Raw genomic sequence first — 24,332 nt, forward strand, 5'->3', positions numbered from 1 at the left:
TCATTTTGAGAGGCATTCAAGAGCTTTATGAAATGGCCACGAACGAAGCTATTTCGATATCAATGCTTCACAAAAGACTATTGCTGAGCTGCCCTCAGAGGGAATTAGTTCCTCTCGCTCTGCTATGGTCGGAGGACCTACAGAAACTGATCACAGCAAGAATTTTGGTGTGAAGCATGAGCCAAATCCCGAGTAGGACAAGTAGTGCTGAACTTAGAGAGTGTCAGGGTAGAGTGATTTTTAGGGCTTATACCTCTCGATCAAGGTTGCATAAAATGGGTGGAGCAGACTCGCCCCAATGTATTCGATGTAGAGGACCTATGAGCACTTTTTATCATGCTATATGGTCCTGCCCAGCGATCAAAGCTTTTTGGTTAAAAGTGATTCGTTTTCTGGAGAGAATTATGGGGTGGAAGATATTGGTTTTGCCGGAAAGTGTTCTGTTGGGAGTTGTTGTCCCCTTTGGGGGGCGGGTACTGTCCATCAAACCTTATTAGTTCATAAAGCATTCCTAATAGGTAAAAAATGCATTTTAGTAAATTGGATAAAGCCTGAGGCTCCTTCTTATTAGCAATGGCGCAACTTCGAGACTCACACTTCAAATTTAAATTACGACAATTCTATTTAACTTGGGAGAGGTATATCCTAGAGTTACCATATGGCTCCAGAAAAAGGAGGACGGATTGAGCCAGCCGGGTTTTACTTCCATTGAAAGCAATGGAAGTAAAACCCGGCTGGCTCAATTACTTCCATTGAAAGCAATTGCTTTCCATTGAAAGCAATGGAAGTAAAACCCGGCTGGCTCAATCCGTCCTCCTTTTCTGGATGTTATGACCAGGTGGTAGTGAGCCCCTGTACCCCGACTGAGCACGGCAGAGATGGAGTGACGCCGCACTCGGTCAGGCAGCCAGACAACCCCTAGCTTCACCTGGGAAGCGACCACCGTTCACCAAGAGTTGAGCTCCCAGCTGTAGGTGGCCACCAGGACTTCTGGAACCGGAGGGGTTGCACAGCCGCTGACCAGGCTGACAGGCAAGCAGACACAGTCCAATAGCCAAGTAATCCGTAGGGCAAAGAATAGTCAAACCAGTCCAAGGTCTAGGCAGGCAGCAAACAATCGTGGTCAGGAAAACAAGCCGAGGTCCGGTACACAGGAAAACAGGAACTGAGGGAAGCCGGTGAACAGATCTCCAGCGTGGACCTCTGAGACAATTGAGGCCAAAGCAACAAAGGACTGAAGGCAGGGCCTTAAGTAGTGGAGGAATTAGGCTCAAGCATGTGCAGCTGATTCAAGATGGCTGCCCCCATCAGCAGAGGTGCCTACGTCCAAATATGGGCTTCCTGACCTCGTTACTCCAAGATGGCTGCCCTCTCCTGAGCCTGCCAAGATGGCTGCTGTCCTTGATCTAACCAAGATGACGGCTGTCAGAAACAGGAAACAGAAACAGACCCATCCTGGAGAAACCACATCCAAAATAGCCGGCTATCTCAGCTGAACCGCACCTCGCTGGCGAATCGGCCACGCAGACCTGAAACCAGGTGAGGAACGTAACACTGGAGCCATATGGTAACCCTAGTATATCCAAGCTCTAGCACCTCAGGCCCGCAGCTTTATTCTTAATCAGCTTGGTGAGTTATCAGGCTCTGGATGAGGGTGGGTAGCTGTGAAGGGAATAACATGGAGTGGGGGGGGGGGGTGGAGAACTCTAGGGGAGGGTTTATTGAAACTTTTCCGATAGGCACATTGTGAGGAACCCCTGAGCGACAGGGAAGAAGGGATCTGAGAGAGGAGCAAGATGGGTAGGTTTCATACCCGGGATTCCAACTACAAGTCCCAGGATCCTAGGGGCTGGGAAGCCACGTCCCCACAGAGGCATACGTTTCCCAAGAGCAGGAGAAGGGAGGAGGACTACAGTTCCTAAGAACCTCTGCAAAGTCCTGGGGGCAAGCAAAGGGAGCAGCAAGGGAACTACAAGTCCCAGGATCACGAGGGAGAGGAGGGGGATTGGCTGAGGAGGAATAATCAGGAGGGACAGGACTAGCTGAGGATGATAAAGGGAGAGGAGCCCATGGAATGGGAGGCAGAGCAAGGGTTTGGAGAGGAAACCCAAACCGGAGATGGCTGGGGAAGTGAGCCCATGGTGATTGCTGCTCTAGCTCAGGTACAAGAGAGGAAGTTAAAAGGCTTCATAACAAACCTTCTTCAAGGCTGTGGAAAGCTTGGAGGAAACGTTAAGCAGCTGTTCCATGCAATGGGGAAAGAGGTACCAGGCTGTAAAGCAGTGAGTGATTTCAGCTGTGGCCAGAACAGAAGTCGTGCCGTTCTGGAGAGGCAGTGAGTGATTTAAACTGTGTCCAGGAACTTTGTCATGCTGGGAAACAGGAAGTGATTTAGTGTTCCCAGAAACTCTGCCATGCTGGAGAAGCAGTGAGGGATTTAATCTGTGTCCAGGAACTGTGGCCCACAGGGGAATGAGGGCTGGCGTGTAGTATGACCAAAGACTGTCTGGAAGAGGAAATGTCTTGTCCTTGCTGATGGAATAAAAGCGATTTTAAGCATATCTTTTGGAATTGTCTTCTTGGAGTGCTGTGTCCACAGAAGGGCCCTTCCAGGGTCAGCCGAGTACCTACCTGCTGGGAGGCCTGAAGGAGGAGACCTGCTAACAACATATAGGAGGTTCTGGGGGGGGGGCATTGTTCACAATAGGTGTTCTTGTTCTGGATTGTTGCCTGGTGGGTTAGGTGGAGGATGCGGCTGAGCAAGGGTTTCCTATCTCCCTTTTCTGTCAACGTCTTTTGTGATCCGAGCTTCAAAAGCCTGGTTGTTAGTATTATCTCATGGGGGGGGGGGGGGGGGGGAGTGGTATCGCTCTTAGGGGTGGTGTAGGAGGTGGGGTATGCTACCATAAACTTGGATTGGGGTTATGGATTGTTTTTGGGTAGCCAGCTCTATCTATCTCTTCCCAACTTAATATATTCTGAGCTTATCAGTTGCTTAAATTGTTGTATAATTAAAGTTGTTGAAGCTCAATTTGGAGGGGAGGGGGAGGGGGGTTAAGAGAGTGGGTGGGAGGGAGTAGAAAACGTTAAAACTTCTGATGTTCCAATTATCACTATTTATATTTTGAAGGATTGTTAGCATAATGATATGCTGTATGTTCATTTTGAAGGATCATCAATAAAACTGTTGAAACATAACTCATTCTGAGGGGAATAATCGAACAGGGCGCCCAAGTTTTCCTGAGGGCGTCCTCACAAAGGGGCGGGGAAACCCGTATTATCAAAACAAGATGGGCGGCCATCATTCGTTTCCATAATACGGTCAAGGACGCCCAAATCTCAACATTTAGGTCGACCTTAGAGATGGTCGTCCCCGGTTTTCAGCGATAATGGAAACCGAGGACGCCCATCTCAGAAACAACCAAATCCATGCCATTTAGGAGCCAGCATTCGTAGTGCACTGGTCACCTTGACATGCCAGGACACCAACCGGGCACCCTAGGGGGCACAGCAGTGGACTTCAGAAAAAGCTCCCAGGTGCATAGCTCCCTTACCTTGTCTGCTGAGCCCCCCCAACCCCCCCCCCCAAAACCTACTCCTCACAACTGTACACCACTACCATAGCCCTTAGGGATGAAGGGGGGCACCTAGATGTGGGTACAGTGGGTTTGTGGTGGGTTTTGGAGGCCTTACATTTACCACCACAAGTGTAACAGGTAGGGGGTGGGATGGGCCTGGGTCCGCCTGCCTGAAGTGCACTGCACCCACTAAAACTGCTCAAGGGACCTGCATACTGATGTCAGGGAGCTGGGTATGACATTTGAGGCTGGCATAGAGGCTAGAAAAAAATATTTTTACAGTTTTTGTTTTAAGGGTGGGAGGGGTTAGTGACCACTGGGGGAATAAGGGGAGGTCAACCCCGATTCCCTCCGGTGGTCATTTGGTCAGTTCGGGCACCTTTTTGAGGCTTGGTCGCAAGAAAAAAAAGTCGGCTAAGTGCGCGCACTTCTTTTTTCCATTATCAGCCGAGGACGCCTATGTGTTAAGCACGCCCCAGTCCCGCCTTTGCTATGCTTCCGACATGCCCCCGTGAACTTTGGTCGTCCCCACGACGGGAAGCAGTTGAGGGCGCCCAAAATCGGCTTTCGATTATGCTGATTTGGGCGACCCTGAGAGAAGGACGCCCATCTCCCGGTTTGTGTCGAAAGATGGGCACCCTTCTCTTTAGAAAATAAGCCTATTTGTATTCATTTTTTTAAATCTGTTTATTGACTGAATAAGCAGAAAAGGAGAAAAACAATTACAGGTTCAAAATGTAACAAATTACATTATGTTTGTATTCATTTTAATGCAAAATCCACAAAAACATATGAATCCAGTCATATAAACAACCATATTCCCACCCCACAACATTCCTTTTTTCACTCCCTCCCCCCCACCCTTTTAAGAGCCATAATAATGAGAAAACGCTGCATAATTAGTGTGATATTGACTGGATAATATGCTAGTTATATTTGTGTTTTTTATATGAGATATGTGCTATTCTTTTCATTAGCTGCCCAATTTGCGCCATTATGTGACATCAGCGTTATGCATTATTTATTACGTGACACGTGCTGCTCTTTTCCCATGAGTCCACTTTTTCTAAATAGCAGTGTTTCCAGATGTTCCTTTGAACTTTAAGTATTGGAGGGAGACTGTGTTTTCTTTTGTGAGTGTGCTAGTAGCTGGTAAAAGTGGGAGTTTCACTTCAGCTGAGGCTCTGTGAATTATATGTCCTGATCTTCCCCGGTACTGTTTAGGCAGTATACAGATGTTTAGTTAGTGTTATATTTCAGTTACCTGTTATTGTTTGCTATTTGCACTATTTTGTTCCACTGTTCAATATTTTTAAGAGAATTAACCTACTTGTTTGTTTGCCCCATTTGTCTGGACTGATAAAGAAACCTGGTGGTTTGTTTGTTGGGTCTGTGAGTGCTTTCTGGGAATTGTGATACCACTGGGACTGTGGCCCAAGTAACCTAGAAATCACTGGGGATAACTTGAGAGCGGGAGACTCGCCCAGAGGCAGTTATGACCCAGTCTGTGGGAGGAGGGTGCTAGTGTAGAGCACAAGCAGCAAGTGCAGGCAGACCTGAGCTGTGTTGGGGATAGACCCTTTAAGTTGCTGCAGGATAACCCCAAGTGGGTGGCTAAGTGTTTGGTGACAAATTGACACTGCTGCCTGGTGTTTTAAATTTAGGGGTCCAGAGACCCCCAAGAAGGCTGGAGTGACCTTAAATCTGACTCCATCTCTAAATAGCACTAGTACTGGGGTAATCAAGAAGTTGTGAAGTTCTAAAAGGAATTGCCACTAAGAGAGATGTTAGGTCTAAGGAAAAGATACCAGCCTTATGACAAACTGGATTTAGATTACAAGTTATACAATGCAGCGAAAGATAGCCTGATACAGCAAAAGCATTTATACTTACAGCCTTTCATCATTAAGTGAAGCCCACAAATCATCATTTGGAATGAGGAGTTTATTTGCCAAGGTACAAGTCAAATCAGTGATTGACAACAGACACGTACAATCAATTAATTATAGGAATATAATAATCCAGCTGCAAACAGGTGTTAATTAATTCCTAATCTTTTATAATTTCTCTTACCAATTAGAGGTTTTACAAGGGAAAGCAATTAGGTAATTTGTCAATTCTGCTGGACACATTGGTTTCCCTTGGAGAGAGAGAGTGGCAACCCTTCTCTCTAACTTAAACCAGGAAATACCCTGATTTTTATAGGTGCCCTCAGGATATGGATAATATGACAGTAAATATACCTGATTGGATCTATGCTAATGTCATGGTTGTCACTGATTGGCTCATGCTAATGAGTAGCTTCTATCTTGCTAACATGGTTTTGTCTTTAGCTCGCTTGACCACAAATCTTAAGCAAGACCCTGCATCCAGCTACACCTTTCCTTTCTCACACCATGGCTGACCACAATCCTGCTCACAGGAAAGTCTCATTTCTCAACTTGTTCCACTTTGTAACAGATACGGCTTCCATTTTGTGCTGAAATCCTCCATTTTGTTTCCATATCTATTAACCTAACTTTTCCTAATTTAGCTTATTTAGGCCTCAATCCAGGCTACAAACTAGGCCATACTTTTCCAGTAAGCTCCCAGTTATGTCAGCCATCAGATTTCTGACTCAGCCAAGGTCTGTAATGGCCTGAGCTCTATGACTGGGCCCGCCACCATTCCAGTGGGGGGGTCTATGGCTGTACCATAATTATACACTGGCTAGCACGTGAGTCGGGTGATAATTCCAATTTAGAATGCACCGAATCCCGTGGTAGAAAATTAACAGTTGGCGCGACCATCTGCAAGTATTGTTTGATTTGGTTGTTCATAAAGGACCCCTTTTACCAAGCTGAGGCAAAAGGGGGCCTGCACTGGTGTAAAAGGGTTAATCTTTCTTTCCTGCAGGAAATGGCCGTGCGGCAAGTAAAGCCAGTGTGGTCTTATGTTCGATCATTAATTTGTTTTATAGCATCAAGATTTCTTTATACTCTTTTTAAAGGTTTCTGATGGCTTCTTTTCATTTTTCACACATGAATTACTTTGACGTTAGAGTTATTTTTGATCACTTTCTTTACACTTTATTCACTCTGGTGCTCTAGTTACTCTTTATCACTGATTTTCAACATTCACCCTCCTTTTACCAAGGCGCGGGAAAAAGTGGCCTTTGGTAGTACGAGTATGTGAAAGTTAAGCGGTATAAAAAATGTTAATAAGTATAAAGATAAACCAAGCTGAGGAAATAGTTTTTCATGGAAAGGAAGGTGGATCTGTGGAAGACAAAAGAATCTCTCAGGGTTTGCAAAATGATGGTTGAAGATCTGTGGTAAGCGAGATGGGAAGACTGGATGGGGCTTATGGACTCCACCTACCGAGATGTTTAATGTTTCTGTCTGTGGTCAGAACAATCTCAGATTTTCACCAATAGATAATAGTTTCTTGGTACGTTACCCCGTCACTGTACTGCAACAACTCTGAGCAGTCTATCCTTCCACTGCCCACACTAAACTTGCTAATCTCAGGGTCAATAATAGCGCTGAAATTTGGACAGTCTGTCTTGGCATTATCGACACAGTGCCAGGATGGTTTGGAGGTTCAGAAGTTACCTCATTAGTGGCAAGATTCAGTCTACTAACTGGATAACTTTAGGACAACAAAAGGGATGTGGTAACTTTATCTGGGTTATTATTCGGTACCCGTCAGAATATTGTCAGTCAATGTATATCCAAATACTCAGTATCTTGGTACAGCCCAGCACTGAAAATCTCAGATTTATACTTTTATTTCTGCATATTTTTAGTGGAATCATCCAGAGCATTTGAAAAGAAGACAAACCAAATTAAAAAGAGATCAATTCCTCACCTCCAAATTTTGTAATCCATTTCTTCAGCTGCTGAGGATAGCGCAATTGGAAACCCATTTTCAGATCAGTAGAAACAGCCTCTGGTACTGGAAACTTCATTTTCTGACACCTATAGGTTAGAGAGTCACTGGGATTATTCTGAGAGATGTTCACACCCAGGGGATAGAGATATGAACAGCGGAAGGAATGAAATATACCATAAACACTCAGTTTTCTGTGACTATGGGACTGATTTTTGAAATAGGAAAACATTCAAAAAGTGGCACAAAATGGCATTTGGAAATCGCTATTTTTGAAACCCATTTTTTAAACATTTTGCTACGCAAGGGAGTGTGTTAGGGTGGGATTTATAGAAAAGGGGACCCAGGCCCATATCTCACTCTATCTGTTACACTTGTGGTGGAAAGTATCAGCCCTCCAAAACTTACCAAAATCCTACTGTACCTACATATAGGTGATGACTGCAGCCATAAGGGCTATTGTAGTTGTGTACAGTAGTATTTTGGTGGTTTTTGGAGGTTTGTATCATTTGCTAATTTAATTACCTCACTCATTATTCCAATTTCTAATTAATTTGTGACTAAGTTAAAAAGTAGAGGTCCCAGCATAGACCCTGAGGAACCCCATTATTTACCCTTCTCCATTGAGAATATTGACCATTTAATCCTACTCTGTTTTCTATCTTTTAACCAGTGTAGATTAGGAATTGGTTATTGGACAGAAAACAGAGGGTAGGGATAAATGGTTATTTCTCTCAATGGAGGAGGGTGAACAGTGGAATGCCGCAGGGATCTGTACTGGGAACGGTACTATTTAACATATTTATAAATGAAATGGAAATTGGAATGACAAGTCAGGTGATCAAATTAGTAAATGATACAAAACTATTCAAGGTCGTTAAAACACGTGTGGACTGTGAAATATTTTAGGAAGATCTGAGGAAATTGGAAGACTGGGCGTCCAAATGGCAGATGAAATCTAATGTGGACGAATGCTAAGTGATGCACATTGGAAAGAATAATCCGAATCATAGTTACTTGATGCTAGGGTCCATCTTGGGAGTCAGCGCTCAAGAAAAAGATCTGGGTGTCATTGTAGATAAGTAACCTGTTCTTGGGTAGAAGAAGCAGGGAACCAGCGGAGACGACAGGCGTGTGGCTGCTCTCTGCACCCCTCCAGCAGCGTGCATCCGGGGCAGACCGCCCCGCCCTCGGTACGCCACAGGTACACATCTCACCATTGGTCCCTTACCTTGTCTGCTGAACCCCCCAATACCCACTACCCCCAACTGTTACTCTTATGTTCTTATAATCCAGAATACGACACTGTATCCCATCCTATGACTTTTTAGTTTCCTCAGGAGAAATTCATGGGGAACTTTATCAAATGTCTTCTGAAAATCCAGATAAACAGTATCAACTGGCTCACCATTATCCACATGTTTATTCACCCTTCAAAGAAATATAAACATATTTTTATAGAATTACTTTGTTATGGACAGCGTCAGAGCAGAGACCATCACCAGAAACTCCTTCTGCACTAGGGTTGAGGGCATAGGCGCCCGGTATAAGAGGCTTGGACAGGCTAAGCCTCCCCTGCTGTGCTCTGAGGGGTTTAAATTGTTGATTTACCTTCATCCTCATAGCAGGAGCTGCAGTGGAAGCCCTCTAGCCTTGTCCTGTTGTAGAAATTGGTTTATGGTTTGTTTACCTTACTGCTGGGAGAGGGGGGAGGGGGGGTTGGCTGGAGGTGTCCTGGGTTGCCAGGGAGATATTTAAGGAGGATGACTTCCTGACCTTTACTGAGAACAGATAGCAACAGAATCGGATACTGGACCAGCATGATCAGAAAAAGTCACCAGACTACAAAGGTAGAAAAGATCATTTTATTTTCATGATAGTGTTTGGAATATGTCCACTTTGAGAATCAGGTGCTCAACATTAAAAGTTTATATTTATTTACTTATTTATGGCATTTTATCCCACATTAAACATGAATTAGGGTGTTTTGTGGCTCTACATGAGAATTGTGATGATATGATCCCTTGTTTCATATTGTTGACGGTCTGCATTTTCCATATGGGTGGTATATTGGTGAATTAGGTTCTGCCCAGTGTAATATTTATGGTACAGTAAGGTTCTGACTCTGTTTTTGCACAAGTTTGTGTATAGTGTTTTGCAATGGAGAGATTGTGTATTGGCCTTACTGAGGTGGCACCAAAGCATCAGAAAGGGTGTAGAGCCTAAATCATGACACACTACCTCTTGACAGATCTAGATATGGTCGTTAATAAAAGGAGCTCATTGTGAACACTATCCACCCTAAAAGGGTGTTTTGTGGCTCTACATGAGAATTGTGATATTATGATCCCTTGTTTCATATTGTTGACGGTCTGCATTTTCCGTATGGGTGGTATATTGGTGTATTAGGTTCTGCCCAGTGTAATATTTATGGTACAGTAAGGTTCTGAGTGTGTTTTTGCACAAAGTTGTGCATAGTGTTTTGCAGTTGAGCGATTGTGGTTAGTATATGCTTTGAGCAACCACTTTATTCTTTGACATATGATATATATCTAATATCTAAATTTAATAAAAGGTATTGTGACTTTTATTTTTATTTAAGCTCCACCCCTGGCCCCACCCCCTAACCCCGCCCCCTTTAGCCTCCCCAAACAGTTGGGCCACTGACCGCCTATGGTTGAGGGGCAACACAACTGGCAGAGTAGAGGTGGAAAGGAGATTCACAGGGTGAAGTTTGGTGGGGAATGAAGAGAGGATTCATGGAGGGCCAAATAGGTGAGGACAGGGAGGTTGGTGGGAGAGGAAAAGGGAGAATCAGAGGGAAGAGAAGGTTGGTCTGTAATTCTCCTCCCCTCTCCTCCATCTCTTCCCCTTCATTTCTCAGTTCTTCCTCCACACTTTAGTTCTCCCTCTCCTCACTTAATCCCACCTCCCTTTCTCAATTCCACGTCTACTACTAATCATTTTTATAGCACTACTAGACGTACACCGCACTGTACACATTATATACAGGTACTTTCTCTGTCCCTACGGGGCTCACAATCGGAGGTTTTTTGTACCTGGGGCAATGGAGGGTTAAGTGATTTGCCCAAGGTCACAAAGAGCTGCAGTGGGACTTGAACCCAGGTTGACAGGATCAAAACCCACTGCACTAACCATTAGGCTACTCCTCTCTCTTTCACCAATCGATTAATTCCCTTCTTTCTCACTCAAAATCCATCCAGCCACATAGAAAAGGACAGAAAACTAACTTGTACCTGCTCAGGGCTTCCTTCACATCCTAAAGGGAAATGAAACAGAGAATATTTCTAGTTAGATTTCACAGTTTATGAGAACACATTATACATTAGGATACTCTACTCACAGATCTGCTCAATCACAAAACAGCTACAAAATTTTGATGCCATTTCTATGATCAGCATCCAAAAATCTATAAGAAACACCCAAACTCATTATGGAAACAAGTGTTATCAGCCTGTTTCGAACCTAACATTTATCTCTTAAGTTGTAATTGATACTTGGGCAACTTTTCAAGTATTTAGATAAAACACAGGTCCTTTATGCCAATCAATCAGACTTTTGGATGGGGCACAGTACTGAAACCTCCTTAGTGGCTCTGATCTGTGATCTCCATGTAGACATTCTCAAGAGCCTGGTTTGGGCAGAGGTGGAGTTGTGATATCTGGGTGAAAAGGTATCAAAAATGAGGTAAGTGACTTATTTCTACCAGAGGGATATCAACTGTATAATCCTGCAAAATTTCAGCCTCAGGAATGGACTAACTACATCTTTAAAAAATAAGAAATGTTTATCAATTAAGTGATTAACCCCGGAAATCACATACCCACAGTTTTTAGGTTGTAGAACATGAAAAACATCAATGTTGTGAAAAAGCTACATAGTCCCTATCTAGTGACCCTACAGTACACAAAACTTTCAAAAATGAAAGTTGCCCAATTTACCCCTCCAAACTTTTATAGCCTTTATCTCTGTTATTTGTAACCCACGTTTGGTACCTTTTCACTCAACGACTCAATTATAGATCATTAAAATCACATGACTTGTGTAGAGCACATACAGCAATTTACACCTTCTTCAGAGCAGGAGGATTTGGCCATTTAAGACCCATGAAATTATTTTAAAAGCTCTGATTTGGTAAGTGCAGCTGCTGGCTGAAAAATCAGCCCTTATGTAAGATATTTTTTTTTTTTTAGTTACATTTGTACCCTGCGCTTTCCCACTCAGGGCAGGCTCAATGCGGCTTACATATACAGGTACTTATTTGTACCTGGGGCAATGGAGGGTTAAGTGACTTGCCCAGAGTCACAAGGAGATGTGCCTGAAGTAGGAATCAAACTCAGTTCCTCAGTTCCCCAGGACCAGAGTCCACCACCCTAACCACTAGGTCACTCCTCTGTTACTTGAATGCCCTGATTCCTCCTGGCAGATCTGTATCTTCCTTAGAAATAGATTTGCTAATCTCACCTTCAGTAACTCGGTGGCCGGCTGCTGACTTTTCTCTTCTATCTCGGAGATCAGCTGCTTGAGGGTGAAGCTTTGCTGTTCTAGCTGGGTCACATTTTCCCTGATTCTCTGGAGAATCTTCTTCTCTTCCTCCTGCAGTCTCGAGAGAAGGATCTGCTTCTCCTTATTCAGAAACTGTTGTAACTCCTCAAACTCAGACTCCACTTTCTGTCGTTTGATCTGTGTCTCACTCTGGATTAAACAAGGAGAGAGAATTCTCAGTACCACTAGAGTGATTTTGTTGCAGTGGCTCCATTACCCTCCTCTCAGTGGTGGCTCTGGTACAGCACTTCCTCCTCTCACCACCCACTCTTTTCCCAGCCTTCCTCTCTCACCATACTCAGAAGCTTTTCCCCCTTTCACAATCTCCTCCATCCGCTGCCCAGCAACTCCCTCTGCCTCTCTCCTCATGTGCAATGTACCCATCTCGGTAGAACTGTTGTCCCCATATTGTTTCTAAGTGAGCAGAAGAGGGGTCTCCCTTCTTTCCTATTCTTACCCCTTACCACAAGCAGCCTCCATTTCACTTTCCCCAGCATCTACCCCCTACATCTCCACATTCTCTCCCTTCCTTTGTGTTCATTAGCATCTCATTCTTCTCGTTCTCCTTCTAGTATTTAGCCCCAGCTTCCTTCTTGTTCCTACCCCACAATCTTGCCCTGCCCTTTTGAACATTTTGTTGAGTGGTGGTTCTTCACTGATCTACCTTCTCTTTAATGACACCACCGCGAGCAAAATAAGTGGTCACAGTTGGGGGGGGAGGGGGTGGAGGGAGGGAGGGGATGAAGGGGTGTTGATTCTTTAAGACTTAGGGGCCCTTTTTCTAAGGCGCACAGAAAAATGGCCTGAGCTGGTGTAGGCGCGTGTTTTGGGCATGAGCAGATCCATTTTTCAGCAAGCCTGTAAAAAACGGCTGAAAATGGACGTGCGGTAAAATAAAAATTGGCACATGTCCATTTTGGGTCTGAGACGTTACTGCCACCCATTGACTTAATGGTAAAGTGTCACGTGTTAACCACGCGGTGATCATCTACGTGGGTAAAATGATGATTACCACCTGGTTTCCGCCGTGCGTTTGTAACAGAGACGCGTAAAAAATGAAATTACCGCCCGGGCCACATGGTAGCCAGGCGGTAACTCCAAATTGATGTGTGTTGGGTGCACATAGGCACCAACACAGCTTAGTAAAATAAAGCTTTGAAAAACTCAAAAACAACAAAGTAAGTGTTCACAGACCAGCACATCCTGTGATTTAAATGCCACTAAAGAGAAGGTGGAGTGGTAGGAAGCTGTGGTTACGGGATCTTCACTTCACCCACTGGCTGTACACGATCTCCAGCTGTCACCATATTGCTTCAGCCTGCAGTTCTACCTTTTCAGTCTTGTTTTCTTGAGGACTACTAAGTTCATAAGTGTTGCCACACTGGGACAGACCAAAGGTCCATCAAGCCCAGCATCCTGTTTCCAACAGTGGCCAATCCAGGTCACAAGTACCTGGCAGAAACCTCAAAGAAGAACAAGATTCTGGAATCCCAGAGTAGCAACATTCCATGTAGAACCCCAGAGAGTAGCAAGATTCCATTCAGAATCCCAAGTACATAAGTGTTGCCATAGTGCGACAGACCAAAGGTCCATCAAGCCCAGCATCCTTTCTCTAACGGTGGCCAATCCAGGTCCCTGGCAGAAACCTTGAAGAATAACAAGATTCTGGAATCCCAGAGTAGCAACATTCCATGTAGAACCCCAGAGAGTAGCAAGATTCCATTCAGAATCCCAAGTACATAAGTACATAAGTGTTGCCATACTGGGACAGACCAAAAGTCCATCAAGCCCAGCATCCTGTCTCCAACAGTGGCCAATCCAGGTCACAAATACCTGGCAAGATCCCAAAAATGTACAAAACATTTTATACTGCTTATCCCAGAAATAGTGGATTCTCCCCAAGTCCATTTAATATCGGTCTATGGACTTTTCCTTTAGGAAGCCATCCATAAGTACATAAGTAATGCCACACTGGGAAAAGACCAAGGGTCCATCGAGCCCAGCATCCTGTCCACAACAGCGGCCAATCCAGGCCAAGGGCACCTGGCAAGCTTCCCAAACGTACAAACATTCTATACATGCTATTCCTGGAATTGTGGATTTTTCCCAATTCCATTTAGTAGTGGTTTATGGACTTGTTCTTTAGGAAACCATCCAACCCCTTTTTAAACTCTGCTAAGCTAACCGCCTTCACCACTTTCTCCGGCAACGAATTCCAGAGTTTAATTAAATGTTGAGTGAAGAAAATGTTTCTCTGATTTGTTTTAAATTTACTACATTGTAGTTTCATCGCATGCTCCCTAGTCCTAGTATTTTTGGAAAGTGTAAACAGACGCTTCACATCTACCCGTTCAACTCCACTCATTATTTTATATACCTCTATCATATCTCCCCTCAGCCGCTTTTTCTCCAAGCTGAAGAGCCCTAGCCACTTTAGCCTTTCCTCATAGGGAAGTCATCCCATCCCCTTTATCATTTTCGTCACCCTTCTCTGCACCTTTTCTAATTCCACTATATCTTTTATGAGATGCGGTGACCAGAATTGAACACAATAATTGAGGTGCGGTCGCACCGTGGAGCGATACAAAGGCATTATAACATCCTTATTTTTGTTTTTCATTCTTTTCCTAATAATACCTAACATTCTATTTGCTTTCTTAGCCGCAGCAGCACACTGAGCAGAAGGTTTCAACGTATCATCAACAACGACACCTAGATCCCTTTCTTGGTCCGTGACTCCAAACGTGGAACCTTACATGACGTACCTATAATTCGGGTTCCTCTTTCCCACATGCATCACTTTGCACTTGCTCACATTAAACGTCATCTGCCATTTAGACACCCAGTATCCCAGTATCGTAAGCTCCTCTTGTAATTTTTCACAATCCTCCCGCGATTTAACGACTTTGAATAACTTTTGGGCTTATTTTTGAAAGGGATCGCTGGCGATCTTCCGATACAAATCGGGAGATCGCCAGCGATCTCTTGATCCTGGCCAAATCGGTATTATCGAAAGCAGATTTTGGCCGGCCCCAACTGCTTTTTCGTTGCGGCGCCGGCCAACCTTCAAGGGTAGCAAAGAAGGGAAGGGGCGGGTCGTGGTTACGAGATGGCCGGCTCCACCTTATAATGAAAAAAAATGCCCGGCTCGAACGAGCATTTCGCCGGCTGGACTTGGTCCATATATTTTTAGGACCAAGTCTGACAAAAGTGCCCCAACTGAACAAATGACCACCAAAGGGAAGTGGGGATCACCTCCCCTTACTCCCCCACTGGTCACCTCCCACCCCCCCCAAAAAAAACTAAAACTTTTTTTGCCAGCCTGTATGCCAGCCTGATATGTCGTACCCAGCTCCTTGACAGAAATATGCAGGTCCCTGGAGCAGTTTTTAGTGGGTGCAGTGCACTTCAGGCAGGTGGACCCAGGCCCATCCCCCCCTACCTGTTCCACTTGTGGTGGTTAATGTTGAGCCCTCAAAAAAAACCCAAAACTCACTGTACCCATATGTAGGTGCCCCCCTTCATCCCTTAGGGCTATGCTAATGGTGTAGAGTTGTGCAGATTGGGTTTTGGGGGGGATTTGGGGGGCTCAGCACCCAAGGTAAGGGTGCTATGCACCTGGAAGCTGTTTTCTTTTTGTTTATAATTTTTTTAAGTGCCCCCTAGGGTGCCCGGTTGGTGTCCTGGCATGTCAGGGGGGCCAGTTTACTACAAATGCTGGCTCCTCCCATGCCTAAATGCCTTGCATTTCGCCGGGTTTGAGATGGATAGGCCCAATTTCCATTATGGCTGAAAATCGGAGCTGGACATCTCATGTCAACCCGGCGATCCTGCTTTAAACCCGGCGAGCGATACGGCCGGTGCCAAGGGTATTTCGAAAATATGGATTCAGACTCTGACTGTTCTCAGCCAATAAGGAACCAAAATAGTTTCCATACTATAAGTAACGAGGCAGATTGAATATTATTGTTCTGTTATTCAGGTGATTCAGGGGATTGATGTAGTGAGAGTAACAAAATCCCTGCAGAAACTGACTCAGAAGGAGACACAGACACCCACCTTCAGCTCTTCAGCTTTCTTCCCTTCAGTAGATTTAAACTTCAGATGGTTTTCCAGATCCTTTCTCAGACACTCCAGGTGCATTTTAAGCTTTTTCTGTGAATATTGAAACATCCTTGATTAGCATGTGATTATTTTTATAACCACAATTTCAGACTTGACTCCCTACCCATCTTCAAAGCCTTACTCAAAGCCCACCTCTTCAATGTTGCTTTCGGCACCTAACCTCTATACCTTTCAGGAAATCTAGACTGCTCCAATTTAATGACCCCTACTTAACTAAGTGTACATTTGTCCTTTAGATTGTAAGCTCAATGAGCAGGGACTGTCTTTCTATGTTAAATTGTACAGCGCTGCGTAACCCTAGTAGCGCTTTAGAAATGTTAAATAGTAGTAGTAGTAGTAAATGTGAGATGTCCCTTCCAATTTAGATCGTTTCTTTGAAATAACTGAATTCTGATGGGTCAATATTCAAAGTGATATAACCAGGATAGGCTCCTGCCTGGTTAAATTGTGCTGAACTGGCCATGAGCCAATATTAAACAGCACTTAACCCAACAGCGCCACTGAATATTGGCAAAAGTTCTGTCCAGGCAGTGGAGGGAGGGGTGATTCGGGGGCAGAGTCAGGGTGGAACTGAGAGATATGCAGGCACCAGTAATATTCAGTTCCAGTGCCCCATATCTAACCAGGTAAACTGAACCATGAACAAGGTGTCCTAACCAGGGATTTAGACTATCTCAGGAGTGGATAGGTGAGAGCATAATTAGGCAGGCCTAGGTGGGAAAGGAGATTAAGAAAAGGGTGTGAGTAAAATTCAAATAGAGTTCTTTGTTGATTGATTTAGGAAGAGAATTTGGTGCCTTGATAGGAGAAATTTTATATATCACATTCTTACAGATAGGGAAATGTAAGACAAGATAGATGATGGAACAGCTTCTGGGAGCCACAACTCACAGGCTGAATATTGACCCCTGAAGGTAGATGGAAGATGCCTGAATAGACAGCAGCCAGGGTTCAAGTTTTGATGATTGATCTTACCAGTGGTGTGCTGGTAAATGTTTAACAACAGGCTCTCTCCCCAGTCCACCTCTGCGCCCCCCCCCCCCCCCCCAAATTGCAGAGCTGGCTATAGCTGGGGAGAGAGCCTGGGGGGGGGGGGGGGCAATGCATTACTCCAGGAAAAGAAAAATTAAATGATCCCAGGTTCCAATCTAATTCATGTTTAATGTGGGATAAAATGCCATAAATAAGTAAATAAATATAAACTTTTAATGTTGAGCACCTGATTCTTACTTATTTGTACTTGGGGCAGTAGAGGGTTAAGTGACTTGCCCAGAGTCACAAGGAGCTGCAGTGGGAATGGAATCCAATTCCCCAGAACCAAAATAACATTCCATGTAGAATCTCAAATAGAGAAAAGGAAATGAGACTTGATATACAGCAATTCTGTGGTTTTTACAACTATATTCAAAAGTGGTTCACATAGTATATACAAGTACTTATTTGTTCCTGGGGCAATGGAGGGTTAGGTGACTGTTTCTTCTTACAACAATACTCTATCCTCTGCCTTAGACACTCTTGCACCTTTGATGACCCGCCCTGTAAGGCGTACAAAACCCCAACCTTGGCTGACTTCTAATATCCGCTACCTACGTTCCTGTACCCGCTCCGCCGAACGCCTCTGGCGGAAATCTCGGGCCCTTGCTGATTTCTTACACTTTAAGTTCATGCTGACCTCCTTCCAATCTGCTCTTTTACGTGCCAAACAGGATTATTATATCCAACTGACCAACTCTCTTGGCTCTAATCCTCGACTTCTCTTCACCACATTGAACTCTCTCCTCAAGGTGCCCCCTCCCCCAACTCCCCCTTCATTATCTCCTCAGACCCTTGCTGAATTCTTTCACAACAAGGTTCAAAAGATAAACCTTGCTTTCTCTACCTCACCAGCTCTCCCTCCACTAGTCCGTTCCCCTCTCTCTCCTTCCCCTCATTCCCTTTCCTCCTTTCCTGAAGTTACTATTGAGGAAACTACACTTCTCCTTTCTTCCTCAAAATGTACCACCTGTTCCTCTGATCCCATTCCCACCCACCTTCTTAATGCCATCTCTCCTACTCTTATTCCTTTTATCTGTCACATTCTCAACCTCTCACTTTCCACTGCGACTGTCCCTGCTGCCTTTAAACATGCTGTGGTCACACCTCTCCTTAAGAAGCCTTCACTTGACCCTACTTGTCCCTCTAATTACCGACCCATCTCCCTCCTTCCTTTTCTCTCCAAATTACTTGAGCGTGCTGTTCACCGCCGCTGCCTTGATTTTCTCTCCTCACATGCTATTCTTGACCCATTACAATCTGGTTTTCGCCCTCTCCACTCAACTGAAACTGCGCTTACTAAAGTCTCCAATGACCTATTACTGGCTAAATCCAGAGGTCAATATTCCATCCTCATTCTTCTTGATCTTTCCGCTGCTTTTGACACTGTCGATCACAGCATACTTCTCGATACCCTGTCCTCACTTGGATTCCAGGGCTCTGTCCTTTCCTGGTTCTCTTCCTACCTCTCCCTCCGCACCTTTAGTGTTCACTCTGGTGGATCCTCTTCTACTTCTATCCCTCTGCCTGTCGGTGTACCTCAGGGTTCTGTTCTTGGTCCCCTCCTCTTTTCTATCTACACTTCTTCCCTTGGTTCATTAATCTCATCCCATGGCTTTTCCTACCACCTCTATGCTGATGACTCCCAAATCTACCTTTCTACCCCTGATATCTCATCTTGCATCCAAACCAAAGTTTCAGCGTGCTTGTCTGACATTGCTGCCTGGATGTCTCAACGCCACCTGAAATTAAATATGACCAAAACCGAGCTTCTCATTTTCCCCCCCAAACCCACCTCCCCGCTCCCCCCGTTTTCTATTTCTGTTGATGGCTCTCTCATTCTCCCTGTCTCCTCAGCTCGAAACCTTGGGGTCATCTTGACTCTTCTCTCTCCTTCTCTGCTCATATCCAGCAGACCGCCAAGACCTGTCGTTTCTTTCTTTACAACATCCGTAAAATCCGCCCCTTTCTTTCCGAGCACTCTACCAAAACCCTCATCCACACCCTTGTCACCTCTCGTTTAGACTACTGCAATCTGCTTCTTGCTGGCCTCCCACTTAGTCACCTCTCCCCTCTCCAGTCGGTTCAAAACTCTGCTGCCCGTCTCATCTTCCGCCAGGGTCGCTTTACTCATACTACCCCTCTCCTCAAGACCCTTCACTGGCTCCCTATCCGTTTTCGCATCCTGTTCAAACTTCTTCTACTAACCTATAAATGTATTCACTCTGCTGCTCCCCAGTATCTCTCCACACTCGTCCTTCCCTACACCCCTTCCCGTGCACTCCGCTCCATGGATAAATCCTTCTTATCTGTTCCCTTCTCCACTACTGCCAACTCCAGACTTCGCGCCTTCTATCTCGCTGCACCCTACGCCTGGAATAAACTTCCTGAGCCCCTACGTCTTGCCCCATCCTTGGCCACCTTTAAATCTAGACTGAAAACCCACCTCTTTAACATTGCTTTTGACTCGTAACCACTTGTAACCACTCGCCTCCACCTACCCTCCTCTCTTCCTTCCCGTTCACATTAAATGATTTGATTTGCTTACTTTATTTATTTTTTGTCTATTAGATTGTAAGCTCTTTGAGCAGGGACTGTCTTTCTTCTATGTTTGTACAGAGCTGCGTATGCCTTGTAGCGCTATAGAAATGCTAAATAGTAGTAGTAGTAGTAGTTGCCAAGGGTCACAGAGCTGCAATGGGAATCAAACCCAATTCCCCAGGATCAAAGTCCGCAACACTAACCACTAGGCTACTCCTCCACTATGGTGATCACAGTGTGATAATAAAGCTACTGAGACAGACAGACCTTGTATTCCTGCACAGCCTCCTCTATGGGGATCACGGTGTGAGATCTGTGATCCTGAGACTCTCTACAAATAATGCAGATCATTTTCTGATCCTCTTCACAAAACAGCTTCAGTTTCTCTTCATGCTTCTCACACAGATCCCCCTCTTCTGGTCTCACTGGAGTCTGACTGAGCCTTTTCACCATTTCTGTCATATTTGCCAGCTGCCTGTTTGGTCTGAGATTCCTCTGCCTGGATCTTTTTCTGCACTGGGGACAGGGGAAGTCTGTGTCTCTCCCCTCCCAGCTCTGAGTGATACAGAAGCGGCAGAAATTGTGTCCACAGTCTGTCATCACCGGATCTGTAAAATAATCCAGACAGATAGAACAAGAAGCTTCATCTCGCAGACTCTGAGCAGGGTTTGCAGCTGCCATGATTCTTACAGGAAATGAGAGCAGGAATTCAGTTTCTGTTTCACATCTTAAAAAACAGGATGTTTGTCAGAGACTGTGTAATTTGAAGACACCAGGGCTGTCTGCCCTCCTTCCTGTCTCCTAGTTCCTCCCTTTTTTCCCCAGCTACAGAGACTCAGGGGGGTCTGGGAGCTGCAGGGAGAACAGCAGTGACTTTGAAGTTTCCTGTGTGTAACCTGGAGCCTGGAGGCAGCTTTTGCAAAAGTGGGGCAGAGGAAGGTCAATTATTACCCTGAAACCCATTTAATCCCTACCCCTTTCAGTGTGAACAGAGGCACCAGTTGACTCAGGTAAACCTAGGGAGGATGTGAGTAAAGCATTAAAGTCCCTTCAGAGGGATTATAATACCAAACTGTCAAAAAAGCAAGTGATGTGTTAAAAATGTAAGAGGAGTGTTAACCCTCTATCAGAGAAAACATAATATCCGTAGGGTTGTCAACCAGCCAGTGCCAGTGTTGATTTTCTACCAAATTCCGTCATCCACCTTCTTCGGCCACTGCTGATGCTGCCAAACTTCTGCAGTCATAGCAGCATTTACTTCCACCAGGACTTGTTGCATCTTCCATTCCCTACACCCATGGGAGGGTGGGAAGAGAGGATGAGGGGCTGGAGCACAGAGTAAGTGGTATAAAAAGAGAGTTGGACCATGTGGAGGGGGGGGGGGATGTGAAATGAGGGTGAGGTGCAGGATGATAGGAGTGTGAAGAGAAGATGAGGTGTAGGTGACCATGAGGGGTTATGAAGAGAGAGTGAGGTACAAAATGGCGGGAAGGGAGTGTTCAGGGAAAGTGAGAATATGAACAGGAGGTGAGGAGATGGTCCATAGAGAAGGATGCATGAAGATGGGGTGAAGGTCTGGACCATAAGGGAGAAGAATGAGTGAAGTTATAGAAAAGGACATGATGGACTTAAGGAAGGGGGCAATGCTGGACCTGATGGAACCATTAGGGGAGATATTGAACTTGGCAGGGGGAATAGGAACATAGATGGAGATATCCTGGACTTTAGGGGTTAGAGAAACATGCTGGACATGATGGGGCTGTGAAAAGGATACAGATGGTGAGATGTTGGACTTGAGAGGAAGGGGAGAATTTGGAGGGGGTATACTGAGCATAGTAGGGCTATAGGACGGAGAATAGGGACACATCTGGGGAAAAGGGACTAGGGTCACAAATGGAAGATGCTCGACATGATAGGGTTGGATGAAGGTAGAAAAAGGACACAGGTGGGGGCAATATTGGACCACAAGTGACAGGGAAACATGAGAAATGCTGGACCAGCTTGACAGGGAGGACTAGAGAGATAGGAGGGAGGATGCTTGACAAAGAGGGGGATGCTGGACGGAAGGGGAGAAAGAGAAAGGGGGTGCTGGACCCAGGGAGGGAGGAGATGGTGGGAAAAAAAGGAGAATGAGGACCTGTTGGTAAGAATGAGGAGTGAAATCTGAAAAAAGAAGCAGAAAATGAATGATAGAAAACTGAAAGGAAAAGATCAATACTAGAGATGGAAGTGGGGGAGGAAGTAAAAGTTGGAAGAGAAGTGACTCTGGAAAGATAGCTAAGAAAAGACAAATGAAACCAGAAACCATAACCTCGATCCAACACAACTAGGGAAACAAAATGGTCAGAAAACAAAGGAAGAAACAAGGGGGTCAATATTCAGTCGACTCCTCTCAGCGTTTTGCTGACTGGTGCTGGTGTGATGCCCAGAAATTGAATTCCAGTCCTTGTCTGGGCTTCAGCATTGTGGGTTTCTGGAGCTGGGTCTTTGGGGGTAATGTCCTAACTCTTCTCTGCAAATATTGTAGGGGGGGATACATAATATATTTCTGGATTTAACACCTTGGGGGAGTATATTTGTTGGGAAATTAAGCTAGGGGCTGTAAATGAGGGCTGAAGAGTACAACCTCTTTTTCCGTCCCCCCCCCTCCCTCATTGTGGTCTGCAAGTGCTAAAGCCTACACTGCCGCTGTCACTCCAATTATCTTTAGGGGCAGGGCAGAGGCGGGGCATAAGGTAAGATGTTACATAGAAAAATGAAGGCAGATAAAGACCATATTGGCCTGTCCAGTCTCCCCATCCACAGAAACACCAAGTGTGGCCCATCCCAATGTTGGAGATTTACCACCGCAGTGCTGGAGATTGAAGTCCAATGAGGGAGATTTTTCTTGTGGGCCACAGCTATGTCTAAAACTAGTTTTGGCAGCTAAACACAATAACACTAGAATTCAAAATGCACAAAACGCAACTCTTCCACTGTTCAACGACCTTATGTGGCTGTCCGACATGAACTTTATCTCAGCTCCATATCACCTCCGGTACGATGTAATCCACATTGAGCCTGCAAATAGGTGGGAAAATGTGGGATACAAATGCAACAAATAAACATATGTCAGTTTTTGAAACGTGCATGTTTATTAAAACTTATTTTTTTAAAATCCTTTATTTATCATTTTCAAAATTTACAAGCGTTTACCTCTTGAATTTTACACAAAAGAAAAAGTTATACAACTTGTATTAGACCACCTAATTAGAGGGGGTTAGAGCTGTTCTATACACAGGAGACAACAATCGTAACATATATATATTTATCACCAGCTCAGCAGTATAAACCACAAACATTACCAATCCCATTTATCCAAAGCTTAAGGCTAATCAAAACTGCTTAGTCTCAACATACATTATAATAACTTTTTCTGGCTAATAAATTGCTTTAAATGTTCAGGCAGAAAGAAAATGTATTTTTTTTATTACATTTGTACCCCGTGCTTTCCCACTCATGGCAGGCAATGGAGGGTTAAGTGACTTGCCCAGAGTCACAAGGAGCTGCCTGTGCCTGAAGTGGGAATCAAACTCAATTCCTCAGGACCAAAGTCCACCACCCTAACCACTAGGCCACTCCTCCACTTCACTTTGACCCCCTAAATATTTTATATTGCATTTGCAAGGATAGTTCAAATTAAATGAAGCACCCAAGGCTAAAGTTTCAGATCGTAATGCCAAAAAAACTCTTTTCTCCTTGCTTGGGTTTGTTTAGTGATGTCTGGAAAAACCCAGATTTTTTTCCCATAAAATGGGGTTTGTAAATTCTTCAAAGCCATTTTTCTAACACATTCCAAATCCTGTTGAAATATGAATGAAACCAACAAAGTTTGCAGCTCAGTTGTTGCTGTTAATGAATATTCAAGTAATTTAAATCAGGTTGTAAGCAGGGGCGTAGCCACAGGTGGACCTGGCCAGTTTGGGTTCAGGCCCACCCAGCAGAGCACCTTCGTTGGAACGGCAGCAGAGGGAGCAGGCTGAGCTCCCCCGATTCTGCATCTGCCTCCCTTTGTCCAGGGCCGTGCCTAGGGTCTCTGGCCCCCCCCCCCCCCCCGTGAAAATGATCGCTCACCATTTGCCACACTGAGAGGAATTGTCAGCAATATTCTTAGAAACAAATTGTTATACATTGCAAAATAAGATAGCAGATGTAAATTCTCAAAGTGGACATATTCCAAACACTAAAATGAAAATAAAATGATTTTTTTCTACCTTTGTTGTCTGGTGACTCTCTTTTTCTGATCATGCTGGCCCAGTATCTGATTCTGCTGCTATCTGTCCTCTTAACTCCGTTTCCAGGGCTTCCTTTCCATTTATTTATTTCCTTTCCTCCTTTCTTCTTCATTTCTGGTCCTCAGCTTCTGCCTATTTCCTTCATCCATGTGCAGTTTTTCTCCTCTCTTCCTTTTCCCTCATTTCATCTCCTTCATCTCTCTTCCCTCCCCTCTATGTCCAGCAATTTCTCCTCTCTCCCTGAGCCCTGCCCTCCCATCCATGCTCCTCTGTCCCCTGCCCCCTCCATTCATCCCTTTCCAGCAATTCCCCTCTCTCCCTGAGCCCTGCCCTCCCAATCCATGCC

The 24,332-nt window shown here is 44.8% G+C and overlaps 1 protein-coding gene across 2 annotated transcripts in view; it reads right to left on the reverse strand.

The window, feature by feature from the left end:
* Positions 1–20,402, reverse strand: part of LOC115468295 (E3 ubiquitin-protein ligase TRIM39-like) — a 37,501-nt gene extending 17,099 nt beyond the window's left edge. The window contains exons 1-5 of one of the 2 annotated variants that reach the window (XM_030199924.1): positions 19,980–20,402; positions 16,074–16,169; positions 11,934–12,164; positions 10,706–10,728; positions 7,428–7,537 (exon numbers count right to left, since the gene is read on the reverse strand). In XM_030199924.1, the coding sequence (XP_030055784.1) occupies positions 7,428–7,537; positions 10,706–10,728; positions 11,934–12,164; positions 16,074–16,169; positions 19,980–20,393 (874 nt within the window). In that variant the 5' untranslated portion in view covers positions 20,394–20,402. The remainder of the gene's footprint in view (positions 1–7,427; positions 7,538–10,705; positions 10,729–11,933; positions 12,165–16,073; positions 16,170–19,979) is intronic. The other variant, XM_030199923.1, reaches the window with a different exon arrangement.
* Between the last annotated feature and the right edge of the window lie 3,930 nt (positions 20,403–24,332).

The sequence above is a fragment of the Microcaecilia unicolor genome, chromosome 4 (genome assembly GCF_901765095.1).
Source record: "Microcaecilia unicolor chromosome 4, aMicUni1.1, whole genome shotgun sequence".
NCBI classification, from domain to species: domain Eukaryota; kingdom Metazoa; phylum Chordata; class Amphibia; order Gymnophiona; family Siphonopidae; genus Microcaecilia; species Microcaecilia unicolor.